This window comes from Carya illinoinensis, chromosome 16 (assembly GCF_018687715.1).
Source record: "Carya illinoinensis cultivar Pawnee chromosome 16, C.illinoinensisPawnee_v1, whole genome shotgun sequence".
NCBI lineage: Eukaryota > Viridiplantae > Streptophyta > Magnoliopsida > Fagales > Juglandaceae > Carya > Carya illinoinensis.
The window spans coordinates 30,550,689-30,574,342 of record NC_056767.1 but is presented as its reverse complement, the minus strand read 5'-3'; the positions used below and the strand labels follow the sequence as shown (position 1 = coordinate 30,574,342).

The following is a 23,654-nucleotide window of genomic DNA, read 5'->3' as shown; positions in this document are numbered from 1 at the left end:
TAGAATACCCGAGAAAGATACATTCATCAGATTTTGCATCAAACTTGCCTAAATTATCTCTATCATTCAAAATAAAACATTTGCATCCAAATACATGAAAGTAACCAATGTTGGGCTTTTTCTCATTCCAAAGCTCATAGGGGGTTTTATCTAACTTAGACCTTAGCATAACTCTATTTATAACATAACATGCAGTACTTACCGCTTCGGCCCAAAAATAACTAGGCAAGTTGTTCTCATTGAGCATTATCCTTGCCATCTCTTGAAGAGATCTATTTTTCCTCTCTACTACCCCATTTTGTTGAGGAGTTCGAAGAGTAGAAAAATTATACACAAAACCATTTTCATCACAAAATGTTTCAATATTTTTATTAACAAACTCTTTTCCCCTATCACTTCGGATACTTGAAATAGTATAACCCTTTTCATTTTGAATTCTCTTGCATAACTTGGTAAAGACATTATGTGCCTCATCTTTATGAGTAAGAAAGATGACCCAAGTATATCTAGAGAAATCATTAACAATAACAAATACATAATATTTTCCTTCTAGACTTGCAACTCTATTTGGTCCAAAAAGATCCATGTGTATCAATTGCAATGGTCTAGTAGTGGAAATATATTTCTTAGTTTTAAAAGAAGTTTTTGCTTGTTTACCAAATTGGCATACGTCACAAATTTTGTCTTTAAGAAAATTTGTTTTTGGTAAACCTCTCACAAGATCATTTTTTGAAAGTTTGGAAATAAGTTCCATGTTGGCATGACCTAATCTTCGATGTCATAGCCAACTAGTTTCATTTTGAGCTGAAAAACAAATCGCATCTTGTGAAATAATTTCTTTAAAATCGATTGTATAAATATTGTTACTTCTAAAAGCAATAAAACAAATATTACAATCATGATCATTCAAAATAATGCATTTATCCATTTTGAAAGTAGCTGTAAATCCTTTATCACATAATTGACTTATACTCAAAAGATTATGTTTTAAACCTTCAACAAGTAAAACATCTTCAATTATGAGAGAAGATTCATTACGAATTTTACCTATTCCCACGATCTTCCCTTTCGAGTTATCTCGAAATGTCACATGTCCTTCTTCTTTAGATCTAAGATCAAAGAACTTAGTCTTGTCTCCCGTCATGTGTCTTAAACATCCACTATCTAAAAACCATTTGTTTTTACTTGTGGATGACTTCATGCATACTTATAATAACAATTAAAATGATTTTTCTTGGTACCCAAGTTCTTTGGGTCCTTTATTTATTAGTATGAGAAGAAACAAGATTTTTAGGTACCCATATGGCCCTAATAGTCATTGTATGATTTCTTCTAATAGGACAAGTATGATAATTATGACCATTTCTATTATAGAAATTGCAAATAGCATGTGACATATATGAAGAACTTGAATGATTATAATAATATCTTTTTTTGACAAAATTATTTTTATGAAAAAAATTTTGAATATTGGTTTTTGATGTAGAAGGATTATCAAAAAAATTTTTATAAGGTTTGTATTTTTGTTTTGGCATATATCCTAAGTCTGCCTTGTCAAAAACACATATTTGACTACCAAGAAGTTTTTCAAAATTTCTTTTTCCATTCGTAAAGTTTTCAACAATATTTTCTAAATCAGTTTTCTTCTTATTTAACTCAAGATTTTCATCTTTTAAAATGATACTTTCTTTTCTTAAAATATCAATTTCGTTTGTTAAAGAAGAATTTTTCTTTTTTAAAGCAGTATACTTGATATCCAATTTTTCAAATTCGCCAAATACCTCTTCTAAAACATTTTGCAATTCTTCATATGAAAGATTTTCAATATTATCAAGATTTGTTACCTCAATGTCATCTTTAGCCATAAGACAAAGATTTGCTGATTTTCCATTGCTTGCTTCACTATCTGAGCTACTTGAATCATAATCTCATGTAGCTTTCATTGCTTTCTTACCCTAGTTTTGATTTTTCTTTAGCAGAAGACAATCTGGCTTGATATGACCAGGCTTATTGCATTTATAACAAATTAAAGTGTCATTTTTACCTGAATCTTTCTAGGAAAACTTTTTGAAGGATTTCCTCAGAGGAGTTTTATTTTTCTTTAAGAACCTCTGAATTCTTCTTGTTATCATCGCAACTTCTTCATCTTTGTCTTTATTTTCCTCATCATCATTACTTTCACTTTCATGAGAAACAGCTTTAAGTGTCAAGCTCTTCTTTGGCTTTCCTTCTTCTTCTTCTCTTTTCAATGTGTACTCATGGGTGATAAGTGACCCGATAAGTTTATTTACTTCGAGTTTCTTGAGGTTTCTAACTTCAAGAATCGCTGTCACTTTTGATTCCCAGCGTTTTGGTAGAGAGTTGATAATTTTTCTTACTATCTCCACCTTGGAATAAACTTTGCCAAGAGCTGTCAAGCTGTTTATGATGTTAGTAAAATGAGTGTGCATACTAGAAATAGATTCATCATCATTCATCTTAAACATTTCATATTCATGAGTAAGAATATAAATTTTTGATTCCTTGACTTGCGAAGTTCCTTCATAAGTAACTTCCAAGTTATCCCAAATTTCTTTTGCCGTAGCACAAGTCATTATTCTATTAAACTCATTTCTATTGAGAGCATTAAATAATAAATTCATAGTAGTTAAATTCAAAGTATAAAATCTATCGTCTTCACGATCAAACTCTTCTTCTTCCTTTTTGACCTTTACTCCATCAACCACTTTTGTTGGAATATAAGGTCCATTTACAATGCATTTCCAGATTTCTCTACCTTGAGCCTGAAGGAATATTCTCATTCTAATTTTCCAGAATGAGTAATTATCTCCACAAAAGAGTGGAGGCCGACTGCTAGATTGACTTTCACCAAATGAAACTGCAATGTTAGCCATAAAATCTTAACTCAAAAGATAGTTAATCTTATAATAGATGTTTTAGTTCTGATACCAATTGTTGCCCAAATGACTAACACAAGAGGGGGGTGAATTGAGTTGTATTAAAAAAATAACAATTATAAATCAAATATATAATATAAAATATAAACAAAATATGAAATAACAATAAATATAAAGAGTAAGGGTAAGAGAAAAGCAAACTCAGTATGTTAACGAGGTTCGGCCCCACTGCCTACGTCCTCGCCTCAAGCTACCCCTTGAGGATTTCCAAATTCACTATTCAACCTCTTTCAGGTGGAGATAGAAATCTATTACACATTTGAACAACACCGCTACAAAGGATTCATGTAGAACACCCTCTATACTTGCAATCACCTTACACGTGGTGATTCAACTATTCCCCTTGTAGAATACTTTCTACACGCACAAGGGTTATACACACTATTTTTCTGATACAAGAGCTGATAGTGGGTAGGTTATCAGAAAACACTCATCAATGAGTGAAATAAGAATAATACAGCACAAACTATATCTCTCAAAATGAACAAGAATTAAGGCTCAATGTTTAGAGAAGAGAGAATGAAAGATTTGAATGAATGTTGTATGCTCTGGATGTTGTTTAATGTGAAACTCTCAAATAATCTATTTATAGGCATACGAGACTTCATATTCAAATTTAAAAAGATTCACATGTCAAAGACAATATCATTCACTTTTTCAAAAAATTCAAATAAAAGGTTCTTCTTTTTCAATTTTCAAAGACAACATCATTCATTTTTCAAAAACTTCAAACCTAATCTTTTACTTTTGGCATATGACAAAAGAAGCACACTTTACTTTTCAAATATTTCAAACCTAATCTTTTACTTTTTGCATATGACAAAAGGAGCACACTTTACTTTTCAAATTTTTCAAACCTAATCTTTTTACTTTTTGCATATGACAAAAGGAGCACACTTTACTTTTCAAATATTTCAAACAAAAACATCTACCTTTTGCATAAGTCAAAAAAAAGCATCAATCATTTTTGAAAATATTCAAATAAAACATGCACATGTGAAAGATGACAATCAATCATCTTTAATATTTTCAAAGTTCAACCCTTTAATCAAGATATGCACATGTGAAAGATGACAATCAATCATCTTCCAAAATTTTCAAATTTAATTTTCAAATATTCATACACATGTGGAAAATGTATTTTAATGCTTTATGATAAAATATTAATTTTGAGCCTTAATCCTAATTTCGAATTTTTAAGAGATTTACAACATTACTCTATCACTTTAATGTAAACTTGTTCCCTTCTTGCTCATACTTGTTTCCTTGATGTGCTTGACTCCATTGTGTAGACAACTTGAGCTTGAGACTTCTTTATTCTTTGAATTCATTTGTTATCATTAAAATCCATGTGTAAATATATAATTACACAAAAATTGAAATCTTGGGTTCAACAACATCATTAACACAAGATTTTTGGGAAAATAATAGCGATTGTATTTTTCATTATTCTGTCATGATCAGTGATAATAGCTTTCGGAGTAATACCATCCATGCACTGCAACCAGGCCTCGAATAACCACACAAATGTCTTGGTATCCTCACTAGAAATCAAGCCTACTCCGAACAAAATTGACTACTCATAGTAGTTTATATCAACAAATGGTGCCCACGTGGCATCAAAAAGCCTTCTCCCAAAATCCCCTTTCTCCCTTCTCCAAGTATATTTTGTTCATTCTCCCGAAATCCCCTTTCCCTCTTCTTTCTGCTTTCTCAAGATCTGTGGCGAGGAGAACCATCTTAGTTGAGAGAGAGAGAGAAAGAAAGCACCTATTGACAACAAGAACACCCAAGATGAAGCTGGCGATACAGAGGCCAAAAACCCATGTGGTGGAGACACCATTGCCAGCCTTGTGAGGTTTGCTTAGACCCATTTTTCAATCTCTTAAAAAGCTTTAGCTTTATAAGGAAGCAGTTGTGTTACTAATAAGAGAAAGCAGGAGATCCCATTAGAGAATAAGAAGCACCTACACCTGTTGACAACAAGAACACCCAATATGAAGCTGGCAATATAGAGGCCAAGAACCCAATTGGTGGAGACGTCATTGCTAGCCTTGTGAGGTCTGCTCAGACTCATTTTTTAATCTCCAAAGAGACAGAGATTTTTATAGATTATGGACAACTTTTTAAGAAAATAATGGAAACTGCACAGATTATTGCCGATATCATGTCCAAAACCATCATGCATGACTGTCCTATGCTTCGCATATATTGATTCAAAATTCTAATTGTATTTGATGTAAAAACAATAAAAAAGATTTTGTTTTAGTTAAGTTGAACACCAATATCTTATTTTTCTTCTCAATTCAAGTGTTTGAGCCCGCTTACTTTTCCTTTTTCTTTTTTTTTTTAATCGCCGATTACCCGACAGTTTCACACCGCCGGTTGTACATAGAAGCTCTCATTCGTAAAAAGTACTATCGAAGCGCTCCAGTACCACATGTGCCAAGTCGTAGATGTTTTGTCTTATCAATATAATTATAACAATCATTTTCAAAAAATGGAAGATTCTCGAATCCACTCGCGCCAACAGTAAGAGATCTGTAACTCTTATTCGTTTGGATGCTAGCCAAATCATTCGTATCTTTGATCCTTTTTATGGCATCATTGACTTCTCTATTATATCGGAAGAAGAGGGATTTCTTTGGACTGAGATCATGGTTATGGATATTATGTACTATAATCAACCGAAGCTTTCCATATTGCGTTAAGGCATTAATTTTTGCCTTACATTCTGTCTTTCCTATTGAACGTGGGTTGGCAACATTCAACCTCCTAATCCGGGCCTTTCCACCATGGGCACAAGTAAGGGTGACATATGTAATAACCTCATCTTCTCCATTCTCAATCCGTTTTGTCATTACTCCAAATTTGTATTTTTTACCATATTATTTATAAAAACTCATTAAATCTTCAAGAAAAGTAACTATATCCCTTATTTTGGCTCTTTAATCATATTATCATCATCCACTTGCACATTCTGAGATGTTCCGACACTAATATCATCGATTCTATAGGATTTAGTCTATTTTCAATATTTTCTTCAACTTTAAAAGATCTACATGGTGCTTTAGTTTTCTCACCATTAGGTCTATTATTCTCTGAATCAATTATTCTGCTGGTAGCAGAGCTTGTATCGATGAATTTCTCTCATTACCGCATTTTGTTTCTGGTTTTTCAATTTTTTTTATATAAATATTAGAGAAATACTTTTTGCAGTCGGGAAATGCAGTCGGCGTGCAGTCGGCTGTAAAAAAAAAATTAATACGGGACCTACATGAAAAAAAAAATTCTTTTTATAACTTTTTATAATTCATGTAGGTCCCCTTGAATATAAAAAAAAAATTTTATAATTTTTTTTATTCATTCCGTACAGCCGACTGCACGCCGACTGCGTGTGACGACTATATGTAGCAAAGTCCTAAATATTATCGACTGACCGCGGGGCTGAGGTGGGGACATGGGACGGTTGTCCCTAGTAATATTGATCAGCTCTTCTACATGCACACGGCATGCGTACACGGGGGGGAATCGACAGATTTATTTAATGCCACGTCAATTAAAACAAAAAAAGGCAGAAACACGTGAAAGCACAAAATGATAGGAAAACTGGGAAAGTGTAAAACCAAAACAGGAAACTGAAGAATTGAGAAAGCAAAGATTTTTTTTGGTTGAGGAGAAGTAGATCGCCTGAAGCAGGATCCAAACCCAGCCGAAGAAAGCCACCGAATCTGCACTGGTGGTAGTCGTAAAACCAAACCAAAGCTCCGCCGGTGGTCGTCGTCTCCTCGTTGTCGTGGGTAAGTTGATTAAGCACGTTTTTCTGTTAGGTACTGGCTTTTCATGCTTTGAGAAGCATGTATTGTTAAGTATTTTTTGCATTCTTTGTGAATTCCTGATGCGTTTCTTGCATTTAAGTTGACATATCAAGAGTTCCTGGGCTCCAAGATTCAACAGAGGTTTGAGAAAATTCCATCACGTGTCACTATTGTTGCCATTTTACCAGACTGTTTTTTATCATCAAGTGCTAATATCTTATCTGACTTCTATGAGTTTTTTGTTCCTGAATATGAAATTGTAAATAAAATACTAGAGCGTATGAAGAAAATTTTATTTTTGAGTTCTAGACCTGTCATCTTTAAGTTTGACCAGTTCACAAATTCAATCAAACTAAAATTACGAGTTTTATTCAGTTTGCATACTAAACTAATTATTGTATGTTTATTTAAAATGCTGAAATTTACCCAGATTTGAACTTTTTTTGCACCATGGGAGAAATTATTTTGGTTTGCATTTCAGGGATTTTTATTTCTGTTCGTGGCTTTCGGCATTTTCAGCTTAGAGAAAAAAACAGAGCTAGGCGAGCTGGAGCATCTTCTCGATTCAAGATGAAGTATTGAAGCACCAAAACAAACAAAAAGCTTGTGGAATTAAAACAAAGACTTTTCACCAAAAATGTTTTTGGATACTGACAATTACAACCAACCCAGCCCAATTTAATTACCAGCAAAGATAAATTCTTCACTGAAAACATCAACAAAACACACATGAACATGATGTAAAATATTTCTCCCGATTCATGCTATGCAACGAAAAAACAGCTGAAAGAAGCACACATCGTAAACAAGGCTGAAGAAACCCAGCCGTTCAGATACAAACCCAAAGTTACTATTTTTTTAACTCTCAAACCGACCAAGAAAATCCAAAGAATTCAAACCTAAAGTTAGGGTTAGGGGGTTTGGGTTGGGAAGAATGCGAAGACGAAGTTGAGAAGAACAAGATGAGAAGACGAAGTTGAGAAGACGTCTGAGAGAGAAGCAGAACCTGTGAGAAGCTCTTCGCGGGTTGTCTGAAGGGGATTGCTTGTGGTCTGTGAGAAGCAGATTCGAATCTGCGATGTAGGAAGGGAGGGAGAGTAAAGACTCTGTGAGATGGTGAATATAAAATGCAGAGTTTGTTTGTACACGTGGAGGGACGTGTACATGGGGATTCCCCTCCCCCGAGTGCAAATAGACTTTTTTAATATTGATACATCCAACGAAGTCCAGCCACGTCAGCACCTTGATGCACACTCGAATGACAAGAAAGCCCCTTCAATCAATGTAACGCCACGGCACATGCGAAAGGTCAGACGCGAAAAAGTCAGAGTTGTCCGCCGGCTCTGTCCCCATTTCTCCTGCTTCAGAATAAAATTTCTCTCTTAAACCCACCCCACCCAGAAGAGAAGAAAACGAAGAAGCTCGAGAAGGGAACAATGTGTGGGATATTTGCGTATTTGAATTACAACGTGAACAAGGAGAGGCGCTATATTCTGCAGGTACTCTTCAACGGTCTCAGGCGTTTGGAGTACAGAGGCTACGATTCCGCCGGCGTCTCCATCGACTCGTCCTCCTCCGACAATTCCTCATCATCATCGTCCCAAAATTATATCTTCTCTCCTCCTCCCCTCGTCTTTCGCCGCGAGGGAAACATCGAGTCGCTCGTCAAATCCGTCTACCAAGGTCCTTGATCTCTCTCTGATTTCTCTCTCTTTTTATTGGTTTTTGGTTTTCATTTATTTATTTGTTCTTTTTGTCTTCCGATTTAACTCGGGGGGCAGGAAGAGAACCGGAAATGTTTGCTTGTTTGTTTGATTCTTTTTTGGATTGAACTCTTGGGCCAATTGTGTATCATGTGCGTTCACGGGCAATTTCATTGCTTTTCTGGGACATTTTCTCACCGACCAAGGGGTCTATGTACTATCTCAATTGATGGAAAGTTTTTTTCCTATATATGATCAAAGATAGTGATGTATTTGTTTTTTTTTTTTTTTTTTTAATTTTAACTTTTATAAGTAAGAAGTGATTTTATTGAAAGCATAGCAAAGTACACAAGAAGTATACAAGCGAAAACACCTGAGTACAAGCTAAGAACTAGAATAAGCTAGAGCAAATCATGAAAGGTTATCTCCATTCAATATAAGAAACTTAGCCCAAGTACACAAAGTACTAAAGAAAAGCTCCCTAAGTTCTCCCCTCGAGCGCTCTCTATCTTCAAAGTATTGCCCATTCCTTTCCAACCATAAGCACCACATCAAACACGTAGGAATCATCTTCTATTTCGCAACATATGGTCCATATTTGTTCTGACCAATTCAGTTTCATTATTCAAAATGTTCGACATTGGTTTGAACCGATGCAACTTTATCCCTCTTCTTTTTATCTGGGTCTTTTTTAATTCCCAAAACAAGCATCTTGTGAATTTTGAAATTGAAATACTTATAAATTTAGCACAAATATGTGAAAAAGGGGGTATAGGTTTGATAAATGACTGATAAGAAAGTCAACGATCCGTCCATAACAAACAACCAGTAGCATATAGTGATACCCCATATGAGTAGTGAGTGTAGGTTACTAGGTGGTATATGGGATCCCAAAGGAGAAGTTTTTGTCCTTTTTAATGATTCTAAGGGTGCTCCAATCGTATCATTGACTAGGCTATGGTCCATATGTGACTTGGGCCTCCCTTGGGGTGTTACAAATCGTATTAGAGTCAATCTCAACCAGAAATGTGGGATTTGAGCCGTGCTACCTATGATAGAATGGTTCGACGAGGACTCGAGATTTTGGGGGGATTGTGCTACCCCATATAGTGCGTGTAGGTGGTGTATGGATCCCATATTGCTTGAGGAAGTAATTCCTATTTATAATGATTCCAATATGGTTCCATTTGTACTATTGAATAATCCTTTTGGAGTGTGTTCCAAATGTGACTTGGGCCTCCCTTGGGGCGTTTCAACTTACAACTATAACAAAAATGTTTATTGGTCAGGTTCGCTTCTGAAATGTTCTTCCCTAATATTAGATTTTCAATTTTTCTTTTGGGAAAAAATGTGGCTTGGCTTCATTTTTGTAATTGATCCATGCCTATTGTGAGTGTTGCTATATTTTCACATCCATTTCTCTACAAGTTTGGATCATGGATTTTGCTATGTTTGCTGGAACATGATGGGGGAGCAGGTAGAACTAATGGTAATTTTGTTATTTTCAGAGGTTTCTGAAACGGATTTAAATTTGGAGGAATCTTTTTCCATTCATGCTGGCATAGCACACACCCGGTGGGCAACTCATGGAGAGCCTGCTCCACGTAATAGTCATCCTCAGAGCTCTGGTGATGGAAACGAGTTCTTGGTCGTTCATAATGGAGTTATTACTAACTATGAGGTATGCTACAGATTTCTGCAGCTAGATGTTTCATTCCTTTATTATTTTTTTAGTTCCTCTACAATGATGTATTCTCTAATGTGATAATCTTTGTAGATGTGGCAAACATTTCTTATTACTGTTCTTGGTCTTAGTTTGAATTTTTTTCTAAGAATAACTGCATGATATAAGTTACAGTAATATGGCATGTGGATAGGAAGTCATTTTACACATCCTTAATTAGGTTCACATTTTTATTTCACATTCTAATTCTTTGCTCAAGGGTCCAAATGAAACGCTTTTCTCAAGTCTGTGTTAGAACTTAGCCCACCAATTTTAGATTTGTTTGTTGGCCATTAGCATTGGATACTCCCATAAGTGGGTAAATAGCTTCTATTGCCCTTGTAATGAATTTTAACCAATCTTGTGTGAGCACAATGTCGAAGGTGTTGGGGGGTTGTGGGTGAGGCAGACAAGTGTGGTCCATGGAGGATATTGGTGCTCAATTATGCGCAGCAATGATTGAGAGTTGAAATGGCAGTAATGGTGGTTGTGGATGAGATAATATCTGTGCTTGTGCAATAGTAACTACAACGTTCATATAAATGACCTTCTGATGTGTATTCAATATTTAGTTAGTGTTTCAAGTTGCATATGTAAATTTTAACGGTATCCTTATTATATATGTGCTTTTGTTGAGCTATTTTTTTATGGTTTACATCTTCAGGTCTTAAAGGAGACACTAGTCCGACATGGGTTCACCTTTGAATCTGAAACAGATACAGAAGTCATTCCAAAGCTTGCCAAATTCGTTTTTGACAAAGCAAATGAAGAAGGTAATCTGAATTTGTGACTAGAGTCAGTTTTCTCAATTAAAAATCGTAAATTTTTTCTGGATTTTTAAGAAACCCTAGCATTACATGTACCTTTGCTGATGTATTAAAATAATTTTTTTCCCGAGCACAAAGCTACTGATGAAGTATTAAAATAGCTTTGGAACAAATCGAGATTTATATGTGTGTTTTAGCATGATCGTCCTATTTACTATGTCATTAATGTCCAGAAATCACTTGTAAAAAAAATGTCCGGAAATCATAGAATTCATCCGTATATATCCATGTATGTAATCATTAAGCAATGGATAGTTGTAATTTATATTATATATATATTTTGATAAGTTACATATTATATAATATATTTATATATATTATATAATATTTAAGCACATGCACAGCATAGAGCTAGTCTTCAAGTGCCCCTTCTAGAAATTTCTGGTCTTTCTCTCATCCTTATGGCTGATGCAAGCTCTTCTAAAGTGTAAAATTATAGTGAAATAAGTTTTTACTTGTACCAAACCAATTAATTATAGTGAAATCGGAGATGAAAGTTTGGCATCTCATTCTTCAGACAAAGCACCTGCAAATTATTATTACTTTTTGAAGGGTTTAGGGTTTAGTTCCTTATTTTGTAATTAGGTGTATGCTGTTTGCATACCTCCTGTGTATTTGGGCTATGCCTATCCTCTACTTTTAATAAAATGTTATTTTACTAGTAAAAAAACAAAAACTTTTTGAAGGGAGATTTAAATACGTAAAAAGAAAAAGTGCCTTTGGCTGATGGAATACGTATAGTCAAGTACTCTGTGCTTGGCTTGACTAACCCTTAGTAGCCACTCAGACCTATTGAAGGCTCTAGTTTTGAACAAGAGCACCAAACTTTTTCTCTTGGATGCTACTTATCAAAGAATTTTTATTTTTTTGGCTGTAGTGGATGAACCAAGTATGGTGTTTTTCTTGTACTGTCATTGCTCAAAACATAGTGCACTGATGTTATTGGTGTCTTTTTTCAGCCATTTCATATAAAATTTGAAGCAAAATTACAGATGACAATAGCTTAGAGCATTTTGTTATTTATGTTGCAGATGACCAGACTGTTACATTTAGTCAAGTGGTGCTTGAAGTTATGAGGCATCTTGAAGGAGCCTATGCACTTATTTTCAAAAGTCGGCATTATCCAAATGAATTGATTGCTTGCAAACGCGGCAGCCCATTGCTCCTAGGCGTCAAGGTAAGTTATACATAACTTAACTTTAGGCTGTACCTTGGAAACATTCATGCATAATTATACTTTTTTTTTTAATAGGTAAAAAGAAATTTATTAAACCAAGTAATTAGGCATAACCCAAGTACAAGGAGTATACAAGAGAGAACACCTAATTACCAGCTAAGAACTAGAAAAAATAACAATGAAATCATTAAAACAGGCCCATCAAGTACAACAGCAGATGCCCAAAGTGATAATGCATGGAAGAAAAGATATCTAATCTCTCCCAACGAGCGTTTTCTATCTTCAAAAAATACAGTTGTTCCTCTCAAGCTAAATACACCACATAAGGCATAGTTGAACCATCGTCCAAAAGGCAGCAATTCGGTGATTACCCTGGATACCTCTCCAACAAGCTAGAAGATCCACCACCCTCATAGGCATCACCCAGGCAATTTCACTCCTATTAAAGATCTCATCCCACAGAACCTTAATCACTTCACGTTAGATTTTCCATTTCTTTTACACATAAAGCATCAATCCATAATGATGAGACCGCGTTTTCTCAAATTATCCATTAGGATTTCCTGAACCAATCAAAAAAAGCAAACTTGAGAGGCACCTTGCTCCAAATGCACTTTCAAGGAAAAGCATTAGATGTTTGGCATGGCATAGCCTTATACAACTCCTATCAACTCATCTCATCTAATCATTACAACTTTCTCAAGTTCCCACACAAAATAAAATAAACAATTCAACTTTTTCAAATCCCAAAACAAAAATAATATTAAAAATATATATTCTAACAATATTTTATTTAACTTTTAACTTTAATCTCAACTCAACTCATCTCATCTACGAAAATAGAGGAGGCCTTAATGTCTTCTTGATCCATGATAAGCATGTCCCCATCTCGAAGAACCTCAATCACATTATTTCTTCTATGAGAGTTCACCATTTGATGAAATAATTTAGTGCACCTATCTCTTTCCTTCAACCACAGCACCCTAGATATTTGCCTCCACAAAATTTCCTCCATTAACACTATATTTTCCAGTTCAGAAACCACCCCTATTTTTCTTATTCTGTCCTCCCCTGATATCACCCCTTGCGCCTCCTTCTCATCCAAACCTCTCAACTCTTCCGAAAGAAGCTTTCTCTTGCTATCCAAAGTCCCAAACTTCTCTTTATTCCATCTCTTTATATCTTTCTTAAGTGATTTCAATTTTCCAGCCAAGACAAAACTAGGAGTGCCAGAAAAATTATAGGAAGTCCACCAACTTCTCATCCTGTCCACGAATTCCTCATCCTTCAGCCACATGTTTTCAAATTTAAAATACCTTCTCTCACCTTAATTCCACCCCAATCCAACATGATAGGATAATGATTAGAACACAAATTCGGCAATAATCTTTTACTCAAACCAGAAAAATGAGCCTCCCAAGCAGGCGAAACCAGAAACTGATCCAGCCTTGAAAATGACCTACCATTAGACCAAGTATTCTCACTTCCCACCCAAGGTGAATCAATCAAATTTAATTCAAAAATTAAATCTGAAAAAGTAGACATTGCAAATGAAAAATATGATTCCCCCGATATCTCACCAGGGAAACAAGTGAGATTAAAATCCCTACCAAAACACCAAGGTAAATTCCACCACAAACACCCGACATTTCATCCCATAATAAACTCCCACCATCCACATTAGAGCCATACACTTCAACAAACGCCCGTTCAAACCCATCCTCAATATTCTTAAAATGACATGCCACCAAGAATTCCCCCCCACAAAATGATCCCTTAACTCCATCACCCTCCTATTCCACATTCTTATAATTTCACCCAAAGCCCCATTAGACACCGACCCTACCCAACCCACACTACTACAATTCCACAAACTCTGAACAATAGCTTGATTCACAAATTTCAATTTAGTTTCTTGAAGACAAATCACATCCACCCTCCATTTTCGAAACCAATTTTTCACCCGAAGATGCTTTCGAAGGTCATTAAGACCTCTAACATTCTAAGAAATAATCTTTGGCTTCATCTGGAATCTATCATGACCCTTTCCTTTCCCTTATTCTTAACTACGCTTCCTCCCTTCCCATCATAGTTTACCGAGCACAAAAACCTTTTAAATCCCCTCTCCTTCTTTAAGACAGATTTGGCCAATGAAGGCTGACCAGCCTCAATTGCAATCAATAGAGCTCTAAATTGTTCCTCAAAACCATCACAAGACACACCCACACACTCCTTAATCTCGTCCACCTTTCTCAACACCCAATCTGAAGATTTTGAATTCCACTCAGTATGAGGGAAAACAGAACATAGAGGAACTGGAGAAAATTCCTTTGCTGGATCACATGAAACTCCAAATTCACCCTCCTCATCCTTTGAACAGAAAATAGGACCCCTTTGCAACTCAACAAAGTTATTCTCAGAAAAAGTATCTCCATTCTCCAACAAACCAACTACATCAATAACCTGATTCTCCACCCCCTCCTCATTCACAACTACCTCATCCAACATCTTTACTCCTTTCCTCCCTTACTTCCCCTCCCTTACTTGAAATTTTTTAATAGACAGAACTTCTTTATTCCTGCCCTGCTCCTTACTTGACCCTTCATTATTCCAATCTGAGACCAAGGGTGAGAGCACAAACTTAGTCTCCATATGGCTTCCCACCCTCGAGGGTCAAACTAAACAAGTTTCCTCCACCAACGAACCACTCTATGATGAAGAAACCACACAAAGCTTCGATCTCAGTCTATCTTGCAAACTGTTGGATTCCACACCCTTTGAACAATTCTGAGATGACGTCACTGTTGAGTTTATCATCGCCAGGGATCACCCACCCTACTCGCCTCCCATCGTCTCTCCTTTCTGTGCAGACAAGACCACCAACGGCGCCGTCGAACAACTGAATCTAGCATCCTTCTCCTCTATCAGGCCGATAGATCTCGGAACTACCCTCTCCTTTGAGCCCTTAGTCATCGGCAGCCACCATTAGGATCGTCTCCCTCCGTCACACCCCTCTGTAATGTCAAACGAACCAACAACGTCAATGATGGGTTGGGCCGACACTTCAATTCTCCTCTCAGGCCCAAAAGAGCCACGCTGCTATCCTTGGGCCTCCAACAAACAGATCTCTTTAATGGGTCTCTACCCAGCCCACTACCACAACCTTCCTCACTTGACCCACCCTTCTTCTCCTCCAGACTCTTTATTTTCTTGGGCTCCCATCTTTTGGCCAAACCCATTATAAAACCCAGCCCAGACCATTACAATCAGGTGGGATGGGGATAAAGAATTTAAGAACGTTTAACCGGGCACTTCTTGGGAAATGGCTTTGGAGATACAATATGGAACCAGAAGTACTATGGAAACTAGTAGTTGACTGCAGGTATGGTAGATCATGGGGGGGTTGGTGTACTAGAAAGGGGACTGAGCCTCATGGGGTGGGAATTTGGAAACATATTAGACAAGGGTGGGGTGTATTTGCTAATCACACTAGATTCCTGGTGGGGGATGGGACTTGTATAAATTTCTGGAGGGACATCTGGTGTGGGGAGGAGGCATTGAAGAAGACTTTTCCAGCTGTGTTCCGAATGGCTTGTGAGCCAGATGCTTCGGTGGCGGACCTTTTTATTCGTTCAGGGGACCAAATCCTTTGGAACATTATCTTTAGTAGAGCAGCCCAAGATTGGGAAGTTGATAGTTTTGAGGTTTTCTTCAGCCTACTGTACTCTTTGAAGCTGAATGGCTTGCGGGAAGATAAGTTGTGGTGGACACCTGCAAGTAAAGGAATTTTCTCGGTAAGCTCCTTCTACAAGATTCTTTCAACCACACCAAACTCTCACTTCCCTTGGAAAAAATTATGGAGGAATAAGGCACCTCCCAAAGCACTTTTTTTCACCTGGACGGCAGCCTTGGGTAAGATTTTGACTACCGATAACCTGCGAAAGCATTAGATAATTATTGCGGACTAGTGCTATATGTGTAAGAGAGCCGGTGAATCAGTTGATCATCTTTTGTTATATTGTGAGACAACTAGAACTCTGTGGTGTGAAGTGTTCAGCAGAATTGGGTTAAACTAGGTGATGCCTGCTAGGGTAATTGATGTTTTGGCTTGTTGGGGGATACCAGGAGGACTACCACAGATTAGAGCTATGTGGAAGATGGTCCCTATATGCATCATGTGGCACATCTAGCGAGAGCGCAATGAAAGGACCTTTGAGGATAAGGAGCGGACAATAGAGGAGCTTCACTCTCTTTTTTTCACCACTTTCTTTATTTGGGCCATTGCTTTAGATTTTAATGGCCAAAATGTACACGAGTTTCTTCTTTCTTCTTTAGCGAACTAGATAGGTCTTATCTCTTGTATTACATCTTGTATACTTGGGCTTTGCCTATTCGTATTATTATTACCGTTTACCTATAAAAAAAAAAAAAAAAAACCAGCCCTCCATTCGCATCCTCTCCTCCCTTCAGGAATGACTAAAATTCCTTTACCTGAACCTTTGCCATATTCTAGCATCTTTAGAAACCTACCAGACTGATTATGGGCCCCCTGCAACATAAAAATTTTGTCTCCCTCCCTTCTAGTCTGATAATCAACCATCTTACCAAGATTCTTCCAACAAACCTCTATCTCCTTAGCAAACCAAACCACCATTCCACCAAATAGATATAAAGACATAGTATGTTTTCTTCCCTTTTCTGTAATACAGAACATATTACCTCCTTTTCTCCTTAAAGCAAAAACCTCGGATTCTATATGTAAACTTCTATCATCGCTAAAAAACAACTAAGAAACAAAAAAATACACCCAATCTAAGGAAGATGATACACAACAGGAAGATTAGGCATCATATCCAGCAAAAACCTCTTAACCAAAGTGGGAGGGAAAAAGAGAGAGAGTGAGAGAGGAAATAGCATTAAGCAAAAACCTCTAACCATGGTAAGACATTACTGTTGTTGGGTAAAGGTTTTGTTTTTTTTTTTTTTAATATTACTGGTCTGAAGTAGTTGGGGTTTGGGTTGAAATTTTAGGCTGTAAGGTTTCTTCTTTGCCTATGGAGTACCTTGGTCTTCCATTGGGGACCCCTCATAAATCCAAAATAATATGGGATAGTGTTATAAAAAAAATTGAGAATAGATTGGCTGGTTGGAAAATGATATATCCATCTAAAGGGGGAAGAATCACTCTTATTAAGAGTATGTTATTTAATCTCCCTACATACTTTCTTTCATTATTCCTGATTTCGGCTGGTGTGGCGAATAGGATGGAAAGAATCTTCCGTGCTTTCTTATGGGGTGGATTGGGGGATGAGAAAAAGTTACATTTGATTAAATGGAACAAGATTTGTGCTCTACTATCTTGTGGAGGTTTGGGGATTTGAAAGCTAAGTATTTGCAATAAGGCCTTACTTGGGAAATGGTTGTGGCAGTCCCATCAAGAAAGCAAGTCTTTATGGAGGACCGTGGTTGACCCCAAATTCGAAAGTATTTGGGGAGGTTGGATCTCTAATGAAGTGCGTGGATCGCATGGTGTGAGAGTATGGAAATTTATTAAGAAGGGCTAGGAGGATTTCATTCATAATTTCAGATTTTTGGCGGGGCGTGGAACTAGGGTCAGCTTCTAGGTTGATGTTTTGTGCAGTGATGTTGCTTTAAAGGAGGGTTTTCCTTGTATTTTCAGAATTACATTGCATAAGGAAACTTCTATTGCTGGTTATATGGACCCTTCAAATGGCCTGCTGCAGTGGAATGTGTCATTTATCAGAGCAGTTCAAGATTGGGAAGTGGGAGATATTTCTTATCTCTACAGCACTTTGTATGCATTGAATTTGGAGTGTGGTGTGCAGGACAAACTGCTGTGGATGCATCCCGGGAACAAGAATTTCTCAGTCAGATCTTTATATAATGCTATGTATCCACTCTTCTATGGTTTTCCCTTGGAAGCGCGTTTGGAAGAGCAAAGTCTTTGCCCCTAAAAGTTGCTTTCTTTGGCTGGCTGGACTCACACGGGAAAATTCTAACCATAGACAAGTTGAGGAGGCGTGATTTCTTCATAATGGATTCGTGCTTTATGTGCAAAAGGAATGGCTAATTAAATGGAAGATGTTTTGAAAATAGAGAACACTCATTTTGGGGGGAAGGGAGAGGGGATTAAAGACTAGGGCCCATTTGGGTGTTGATGTGATCTCAGCCTATCTCAAATATTTTTGTACGGTAGGCTCACCTTAGCATCCAAACGTCCTAAAATGGTTTCATAAGAACTGAATGGAAAACTGCCTCCAACAACATCCACTTTTGTGCATGTGTATAATGTGATATTTCTTCTGTCTGATTTAATTTATTTTTCTCTGATTGTCCCTCACTTCTATTGTCTCAGGAATTAATGGAAGGCGGGAGCAATGGATCAGCATTTCATGATGAAAAATTCCTGTCAAAGAATGATTTCCCCAAAGAACTTTTCTTATCCAGTGATGCCAATGCTCTAGTTGAACACACAAAGAAAGTTTTGGTAATTGAGGATGGTGAAGTTGTTCATCTCAAGGTATTTGATTTCAAATTCTTTTTTATTTTTTTTTTGTTTTCGTTGGTATATGAACGGTACAAGTTTTTCCACCTATCTTTTGGAGTTGGCCACTGTTGAAATGAATATAGGAGGGGAATTTTGTTAGCCCTGGAAGCTTTGACTAGGATAGAAGCATGATGTACTACTGGTGGGAAGTTGTTCTATTACAGAACATTCCCCTATGCTTTTCAAGGAATCTGGTACACACCCCAGACAGAGGCTCCTTACCACACAAACAGGTTCATGGTAGCTTTCCCATACTTTTCTATGAATTTTATACTTAATGGAAACTTTTTCTCTCCGGCAGTTGAATTGCACTTCTGAAAACACTTCAGATATATTCTGGTTAGAGCTTAGAAGGAAAAAGACCCCAAAGTTCTGGGGTATACCATTTCTGTTGCTTAAAGATGTTATGATGCTTATTCTGTCACTTATTTCATTGATGTCGATGTTATAACATAAGATGGCATAAAGTCTATAACACCAAGTTGTACATATGATAAGATGGCATAAAGTCTATAACACCAAGTTGTACATATGATGGTGGCTGCTTCAGGATGGAGGAGTATCAATACTCAAGTTCGATAATGACAAGGGAAAACATGGCCGTTCCCTTTCTAGGCCTGCTTCAGTTCAACGTGCATTATCTGTTCTTGAGATGGAGGTTGAGCAAATAAATAAAGGAAATTATGAGCATTATATGCAGAAAGAAATTCATGAACAACCGGAATCTTTAAAAACCACGATGAGGGGGAGGCTTATACGTGGAGGCTCCTGCAAAGCCAAGACTGTACTTTTGGGTGGGCTGAAGGATCACCTTAAAACAATTAGGCGAAGTAGGCGGATTGTTTTTATTGGTTGTGGAACAAGCTACAATGCTGCTTTAGCTGCAAGACCCATCTTGGAAGAACTTTCTGGCAAGTATTCTGTGTACTTTCTGTATTATTTTCCAGATAACCATTTTTTCTGATTTTGTCCCCTTGTTTATGAACCGTACAGGTGTCCCTGTTACGATGGAAATTGCTAGTGATCTCTTGGATAGACAAGGACCAATTTACAGAGAAGATACAGCTGTTTTTGTTAGTCAATCTGGCGAAACTGCAGATACTTTGCTTGCATTGGAATATGCTTTAGAAAATGGTGCATTATGTGTTGGCATAACCAACACTGTTGGTAGTGCAATAGCCAGGCATACACATTGTGGCATTCATATAAATGCTGGTTGTGAGATTGGCGTGGCCAGTACCAAGGTAAATAACTAAATATTACAATTATGCAATCCTTGTTTTGTTTGCTTTAGTGGTGTTGGTTTTATATGCCATTACTATATTTAATAGGCATACACAAGTCAAATAGTAGTGATGGCCATGTTAGCACTAGCGATCGGAGGTGATACAATTTCCAATCAAGCAAGAAGAGAGGCTGTAATAGATGGCCTATTTGACTTGCCAAGTAAGTTTTTAGGCTTCTCTCCTCAACATTTCTCTGGCATGTAGTGTGTTTTCAAAGAAATTTAGGTGATTCTTTTTCTTTCTCCTGTTTTTGCAGACAATGTCAGAGAGGTGTTGAAGCTTGACCAAGAAATGAAGGATCTTGCAAAACTATTGGTTGCTGAGCAGTCACTCCTTGTGTTTGGGAGAGGCTACAATTATGCAACAGCTCTGGAGGGTGCTTTGAAAGTGAAGGAAGTGGCACTTATGCATAGTGAAGGAATACTTGCTGGTGAAATGAAACACGGTCCTTTGGCTTTAGTTGATGAAAATCTCCCTATTGTTGTGATTGCCACCCGTGATGCTTGCTTCAGGTCACTTCTATCTTATTTAGGAGTATCTTTGTCATCTAAAATTCTTAGTTTACTGACATCTTTCTTTTGCTAACAGCAAGCAGCAGTCTGTCATTCAGCAACTTCATGCCCGTAAAGGTCGCCTAATAGTGATGTGTTCAAAAGGAGATGCTAATGCTGTATGCCTCGGGGGATCTTGTCGAATAATAGAGGTTCCCCAGGTTGAGGATTGTCTTCAACCTGTAGTTAATATAATTCCGTTACAGGTATATTTCCTGCAATTTATCATTACATGCGTGATTTATCTTGACCAACTGTAACTGGTGCAACCTGAATCAAGTGTTTAATTTCAACTGATGTCATAAAGACTTGGTCCTGGCCATTTTATGTTCGGGTGCTACCATTAACAGTTACATTCACCTGCATATACAAAGATGTAGTTCAAAAACCATGTTTGGAGTGGCTGTGTGTGTTCTGGGTGCTGGGGCCATGGCATACTCTGTTCGTATTCCCTAGATGAGTCGGTGTCCTGCATCTGTTTGTAAATGTATTAGGTTGAAGTACCTATAAAAAAATGTATTAGGTTGCAATATCCTAAAAATGACTCGGTACACATTGCATGGAATTAGTAGCCCCAATGCATTTACATCTTTTGAAATAGACGTTTCTCAATCTAAAGGAAGCTTATATTTGGATTTAAAATACCAAGTTATCTCCAATAGATACAGCAGAAGCAAGAAAATGCGGAATTCAATAACTACTTTTCCAATCACAATTTCTGGATATTTCAACGTTCTTTGACTTCCCAGATTTTATTTTTTGTCATTGTGTATATATATGTGTGTGTAATTAATTCCGATCTCTGCCTTTTGGATGCAGTTGCTGGCTTATCATCTCACGGTTTTGAGGGGTTTCAACGTTGATCAGCCTCGGAATCTCGCCAAGAGTGTGACAACCCAGTAAACTTCTACTGACAAGTGACAAACATATTGCCTCTTTGGTTGCTACCCTTAATGAGAATATTCAGGATCTCAGCTGATTATAGATATATACATATATTCTTTGACTCTATGACCTCCTCAGATGTGGTTTCTGGTATTTATGCTGGGGTCGTACTAGAGCATTGTAAATGATCACAAACTAGGAATATTGCTGACTCCCCCGACTCGTTTCTTTTGTGAAGCTTTGTGGCATGTGCCTTGTGCGCATGTTTAAAAAGTTTTGCTTCCATTATGTTTTCTACTTAAATAATATTATTCTCCTTTCACCTAGCATCCCTGGTTGATACCCTAACAGACAGCCCTTGAGAAACCCGTAGTAGGGATAGTGTTGTAATCAATCCAAGTCGAGTCAATATTTTTATTCAATACGGACAAGCATTAATTAAGTCGAGCTAACGAGTTGAGTTAGGATTTTTTTCACGAGTCGAGCTTGGTTCGAATTTATCGGGCAAGCAACTGTACCGTATGAATTGGTTCATTTACAAGCTTACAGCCACAGTAAGACAATTAAGAGCATGTTTGATTACCAAAAATGATTGGAAATATTTGGGAATTAGGAGAATTTGTTTGGAATTAAGTTTTAGGAAATGAGAGGGAAATATTTGAATAAAAATCTTTTTTAAAACAAGTATTATATTGGAGTTTGGGAAAGTGGATAGGTAAAGTTAAATTGTTGTTTCAATATAATTTTTTAAGATTATTTTTTGTTCAATAGTTTATAAAAGTTGTATTGATTTTTGTATTTAAATAATGATTAGGTAATAATTAGATAAAAAAATTTTGATTGACAAATAATTTGTCTTGGAGTATGTTGTCCCGGTCTAAGATTTAAGGAAAAATATAGTTGGAAGTACAATTATGCACTAATCTGTGTACCAATGTAATGTGATTGATCAAAAAGTAGATTTTATTGAAAACAGTGTTAATTTAAATTTTAAGTATGAATAAATTAATATTGGTACACAGATTAATACGTGACTGTACTTGTATGTAGCAAAACTCAAGATTTAAATTGTTAAGTATAAATAAGATCACGACTCATTAATGAAAAGTTTATAGTCTTGAGGGTATGCTCTCATTGGTCTAAGATTTAAGTTTTATTTACAAGTAAAATGATGGCGCAAAAATCGTAATAAAAATTTTCTTATGAAAAAATCGTTGGATTGATTAACTATTGTTTGGCTAGAATTTTAATCGGGTAACCATACTAACCAAACACAATTTTTCTGGCTTAGGGGAAAACATAGATTTTTACAAATAAATGGTCTCTTATTGAAATAGAAGCTAGCATATTAAAATCTTCAATTAAAAAAAAATTAATTCAACCAATCGTATTAATAGAGTGCGCAATGAGTATGTAAAAGTGACTGTATTTAATATTTCTCGCTATTATAGTTTCTCTACATCAGTGTGTAGGTCGGGGTGCTGTAGACACAATAAGTCCTACTTTCTCTTCTTCTTCCTTTTTTTTTTTAAATTTTTTTTATTTATAAAAAATAAATTAAAGAAAAAGCAGTCTAAAAGACGAGGGAGCTAAAAGGGGCATAGGAGAGAGGTATAAAAGTAATTCATCTTACCATTTTATTTTCTATTTGGAAAATGTCAAGAAATAATGTCTTGAGAAATAATTGAGACATCGTTTGGTTACACAGTTCATATGAGATGAGATGTTTTATTGAAAATTGAATAAAATGTTATTATAATATAATTTTTTAATATTAATTTTACTTTAAGATTTGAAAAAATGAAATTATTTATTATATTTTGTATAGAAATTTATAATAATTATAATAATTATATAAAATACGATGTGATAATTTGAATTTAGACATTCAAACCAACCCGAGTCCACGTGAATAAATTTGGAAGTCGTGGTTTTTTTTTAAAGAGTAAAGATATCATAGTCCTATTTGAGAACAATATTTGATAATGATAACCATCGTTAAATATCGTTATTATAATATTATTCTTTATTTATTTTTTTTCAAATTCATGTTTCTTTAAGAAGTTTAATTTTCACTAAACAAATAAAGAAAAATTGAGAAAACATTTTTTAGCTATAATTAGTGAGTAAAATTTAGGGGTGGCAATATATTATATGAC

At 36.2% G+C, this 23,654-nt stretch overlaps 1 protein-coding gene across 1 annotated transcript; it reads left to right on the top strand.

Annotated features, from left to right (window-relative positions):
• Positions 1-8,090: 8,090 nt before the first annotated feature.
• LOC122299397 (glutamine--fructose-6-phosphate aminotransferase [isomerizing] 2) lies at positions 8,091-21,821 on the top strand. Its single transcript, XM_043109652.1, has 11 exons — positions 8,091-8,458; positions 9,987-10,159; positions 10,866-10,974; positions 12,060-12,205; positions 18,582-18,746; positions 19,324-19,684; positions 19,767-20,017; positions 20,105-20,219; positions 20,316-20,571; positions 20,648-20,816; positions 21,430-21,821. The coding sequence occupies exons 1-11, from the start codon at positions 8,212-8,214 to the stop codon at positions 21,511-21,513; spliced, it is 2,076 nt and encodes a 691-aa protein (XP_042965586.1). The 5' UTR covers positions 8,091-8,211; the 3' UTR covers positions 21,514-21,821.
• Positions 21,822-23,654: the final 1,833 nt, after the last annotated feature.

Bases quoted from the DNA above. Each gene is read 5' to 3' on its own strand.
- LOC122299397 (XM_043109652.1), top strand. From the start codon at position 8,212: ATGTGTGGGATATTTGCGTATTTGAATTACAACGTGAACAAGGAGAGG. The intron at 12,206-18,581 runs GTAAGTTATACA...CTATTGTCTCAG, and splicing joins CATTGCTCCTAGGCGTCAAG to GAATTAATGGAAGGCGGGAG. The intron at 18,747-19,323 runs GTATTTGATTTC...TGGCTGCTTCAG, and splicing joins GTGAAGTTGTTCATCTCAAG to GATGGAGGAGTATCAATACT.